The 4331-nt window shown below is 47.4% G+C and overlaps 1 protein-coding gene across 1 annotated transcript in view; it reads right to left on the reverse strand.

Moving 5' to 3' along the window:
- Nucleotides 1-701, reverse strand: part of LOC125949054 (uncharacterized) — a 2224-nt gene extending 1523 nt beyond the window's left edge. Inside the window, exons 1-3 of the mRNA XM_049675742.1 lie at nt 577-701; nt 270-450; nt 1-179 (exon numbers count right to left, since the gene is read on the reverse strand). The exon at nt 1-179 is cut by the window's left edge and continues 34 nt beyond it. Of these exons, the coding sequence (XP_049531699.1) occupies nt 1-179; nt 270-450; nt 577-672 (456 nt within the window). The 5' untranslated portion in view covers nt 673-701. The remainder of the gene's footprint in view (nt 180-269; nt 451-576) is intronic.
- Between the last annotated feature and the right edge of the window lie 3630 nt (nt 702-4331).

Raw genomic sequence — 4331 nt, forward strand, 5'->3', positions numbered from 1 at the left:
TTTGTTGTAGGCCACCGCCAGCATGATGGAAGCGGATACGAGCGTGCCAAAGAAGTCGACCACCATCCACGGAATGAAGAACTCGTGCCGGTTACGCAGGGTTCCAATCAGCAGCCCGAGACAGCTCAGCACGTAGATGGTGGCCAGCGTGGTTCCGATGTATAGCATGCACAGTGTCACTGCGAGTTCAAACGGAAGGAAGGAAGAGATATATTCGGATGAAGGCAAAGGGGCGAGCGAGCGGTTCCGGTTCCTGTTCTGCTACGTACCGGAAGCGAGCTTTTCCGCCGACTTGAAGCGCCACTCGTTGATCGCTTCTTCCTGCTCGCTGGTGGTCCAGATGTACTCGCTATCCTTCTGGTCCGCGATACTCATCTGCAGGATGGTGCTCATCTCCTCGGCGTGCGCTAGGCCGAGCAACATCACGAACAGCAAAACGTGCGCCACAAGCTGTTGTTTTCACGGCGAGAAGAGAAGAGGCAGAAGGGGAGATAGCGAGGTTTGAGCGAGTGAAGATGAGGTTCGTTCTGGAGATGCTGGAGCCGTACAAGGTCAAGGACACGGTCGTATACTTACCACCTTATAGATGGCGATAAGGATGGCCGATATGCGTAGATACTTCGGTGAGACCGGTACGGTTACGATATCGCGGACGCGATTAATGAGATACATCCTGGAGGTTCCACGTTCTGCTGCTGTTCGATCTAATCGAGAGATGGCATAGTATTAGCAGCTTATTTGGTCTCTCACCCACATTATTTGTCTTTCTTTTCTCGTCCTTTTACAGACTGCTGCAGTGCCAGAGATGCCAAGAAATGACGCAGTACTACCAGCAATTGGGTAAGCACCATCTTTACCATCTATTGCTTTCGAATTTGCTTCTTGAGCACTTGCTCACTAACTGCAATGCTGCTTTTTGTACCCACTTAGAATGGCTGCCTATCACTGTGGCTTTGTAGGAAAAAGGGGCAATAATCACAGAACGACAGAGAATGGAAGCGCCAACCGTGCTTACATGGTGAATCCCCCTGGTAGACCTGTGTAGACCGATGAGATGGTAGACTGACAAAAATCGAAACTGTAGCCTTCGGTTGTCGCGAATCCTTTGACCGGATGGCAGCGGATGGTGCGGATGTGTGGGGAGCGGTGGTTCATGTTTTTAAAATTGTGTCATGCGCACTGGGCTTCGCTGCTGGTTTCGCTTTGTGGAGTAACAGCAATGCGCTTTCGAGTGAACGTGTGTAAACAACGGACCTCTTCGTCGTCGCAAGGATTGTAACAATAACAAAGCAAACTCTATAGTGCCCCTCCCCCCCCCGGCGGTGGCAGAGTTTGGGTCACCTTTTGGGTTAACGTCTTTGGGTTAGCCCCTCGGCGCTGCGATGAATCATGATTCTTTATGGAGACATCTAATAACCAGGTCGCGAAAACTCAACTGCAGGCCCTTTTTGTGACTTTTCATGTTTGAATTATGTTAATTGTAGTTTTGATATTCTTCGGAAGGAAATTGTGGGATTAGGAATTTTTCATTGCAAAACGTTATTTATCGGACGCGAGGGAGAAACAATTCAGAAATTTGTTGGAAAATGTTTATTTTTGCCCTAAATTCGTTAAAATTTTGTTCTATTTTGTTTGAGCGGATTCTCAAAAAAATAATTCCGGAATTCTGCTATAAACGGTCAACTGCGTAAGATTTGAATTTTATAGCACCAGCTTTGTCGGCGCGAGCCTCGGGCTCTGGTCTACGCGCGCAAAATCCACAAGCCTTTGCACGTGGTAAAACGTGATTTTCATGTTAGTTGTAATGTGAAAGGAACTTTTTGCGGTACTTAGGGTTTATAAACAACGTTTATAAATTACTAGTGTTAAATTTTATGATTTTATCAACCGAAACTGTTGAAACACTTTGAATAAGAGGCAATAATGCGGTCAGAATAGAAAGGTTTGGTCCTTGATTCTTTTCTAAAAATCTTAGTGGATACTACTCGCAAGAACCTCCGAAGAAAAGAAAATATTTTGCATTCGAAATAATCGAAACAAAAGTGCAATTTATAAGATAACATTTTAGTTTCACTAAACGTTTTCTAGATCCACAAAGTGTGGTCTAGGTCCAACACGTGGTAGCCATGGCTGTGACGGTTTGATCCGGCTAACATCCATTCGTGTATAGTTCGGGTCCTGGTCCACGCACTCGCTCTCGTACTCTCTCGCCTTCTGTTGCTTTAGCCTTGGCTACACGAAGCGTAAACCCTAGCGTAAATAACATAATGAATTAATATAAATTACGTTTTTCTTAGTTAGGCCAAAGTCTTTTTGACCCACCTGTTAATCTCCGATATATAGATAATCTCAGATAGATTGTATATAATCTTTTGACAGTGTGTAAAGGGCAAGCGTAAACTTTTAATCTTTACATTTACGCCAAAGTTTACGCTTCGTGTAACCAAGGCTCGCACACGATACCGTGGAGCAACAATAACGAGAGCGAGAGGATTCTCTCACGTTTTCTCGGAATTAACGACACGAAGATGTCGTGCTTCGTGCTCGCATAACCCAACGCAGCATAAACCCCTTTCAGTTCTGGCCGTTTCTTCGCCACTCGGTTCGAAGTGCGTACGCGATTCTCGGTTCAGACTTCGTTCGTTCGTCCTCTCCGGGCACCGTTTGTTCCGTCGGTGGGCGACGTGTTTTGTGCTGTTCAAATTGTGCGATCGCTGTTGAGAACGGATCAAAAGGCAAACAGATAGAATTTAGTATTCTTTGCAGTGATTAAGTGTTCTCGCGCTAGCAGCATCAGAAAGAGTACGTTTAATGCTCGTAGTAGGCGACCAAAGTTGTACTTGCGGGCAAGTGGCTGTCGATCAAAGTAAGTTGATCTTTTCTGAAGAGTCGTCGTGAGTCGCTAAAATTATCCCTAATCGCGAAATGTGAGAAAAAGTACTGTGCGGTGTTGTTGTTGCCGTTGCGTTCCGCTGATTATCGCATCGCGGAGCGTGGGTGCTTATCGTGTGCGGTATTTAGCGCCTGATATCGGATCCGACTGCTGCGTGTGATATCGGCTAATTCAATTTGCGCGCCACATACTAGATTACGGCAGATTCAAAGACGCTAGACTGTATCCCGCGAGTGTGTGTCCTAGAGTTTCCCCCCACCTCCAGTGGTTGTCGCTTGAAAAGAAAAGAAACAAAGTTCATTAAAAATATTAGTGTTTTGTGGCGCGGTTTGTGCGTGACATTAATCTTTGGGCACCGTACCGCGCGAAACTGACCGCGATCTCCTCGCTGGCGCCGGTGAAACTCTAGGACAGGGCGCAGGAGTTTTTGTTTGTGTCCCCTACGTTAGAAAATGGTGCCAACCTCAGGCCTAGCTATTTAGCGATGTGTGTGTGTTTTTCTTTACAAATTTGAAAACAAAAAACCCGGCCGGTGGCCTGATGTGCTGCGCTTAGCTTGAGGCCAGATCGCACTCGCGGTGGCATTGGGCAGCGCAATGGGTTTTCAAAATTCGGCCCAAGTTCGTTCCCACGAGCTCACGCCGCCTAATGCCCATCTCAGCCCGGTTAAAAAAGGTTTTTTTTCAACGTTCAACGCACCGCTACTTGGACCACTTTTCGGGAGGGCGCGAACGACGACGTTTCGAAGGCGTGTTTCGTATTGTTGGTTTGTTGGTGGCCAAGCACGTTGTGTGCGTGCGTCCATGCTGCAAGATGGTCCAGGCGCGGTGATGCTCCTGCTGCTGCTGCCCCATTCTTGTACAGCTGCTCCTCTCTCTTGCATCCGGCGGCGACGCTGTGGCGCGCTGGAGTGAGTGAAGTGATCTGGGTGGCCGGTTTCCAAGGCAACCGAAACGCGCGACTGTGAGGCAAAGGCGCCCAGGGATCGATGCGCCGGGTTTTTTTTTCGGTCTGTCTGTTGAATCATGGATCTTCTGTTTAGGAGAGCCCCAAAAAGTGATCATTTCATAAGGAGGGTGTTTTATAAGAACTTGAAGGAACACATTTTCAACATTCCTCCACCCAACGGTGTGGTGTGCGAATGCCAGCGTGTACCTGGGGCGCTGGCGTGTTGTGTACCGTCCGTGACACGAAGAATTGCGGCGATAAGTTTGCAATTTCGGTGATATTTTTAACAATTTGTGTCCCCGGGAGCAGCCGGTGTTTTGATCTTTGCCTGGCTATTTAGCGCACTCACACACCGACATATACAGCGATCGGTGATCGTGTATTGCATTCGAAGGTGGGCTCACAAACGGAAAATCCACTTTTCCATTTCCCGCTTTTGACTCGCTGCTAGTTGATTGACGAGATTTTATTTTGGTGTTCTAATGTACCG

Source organism: Anopheles darlingi, chromosome 2 (genome assembly GCF_943734745.1).
Source record: "Anopheles darlingi chromosome 2, idAnoDarlMG_H_01, whole genome shotgun sequence".
NCBI classification, from domain to species: domain Eukaryota; kingdom Metazoa; phylum Arthropoda; class Insecta; order Diptera; family Culicidae; genus Anopheles; species Anopheles darlingi.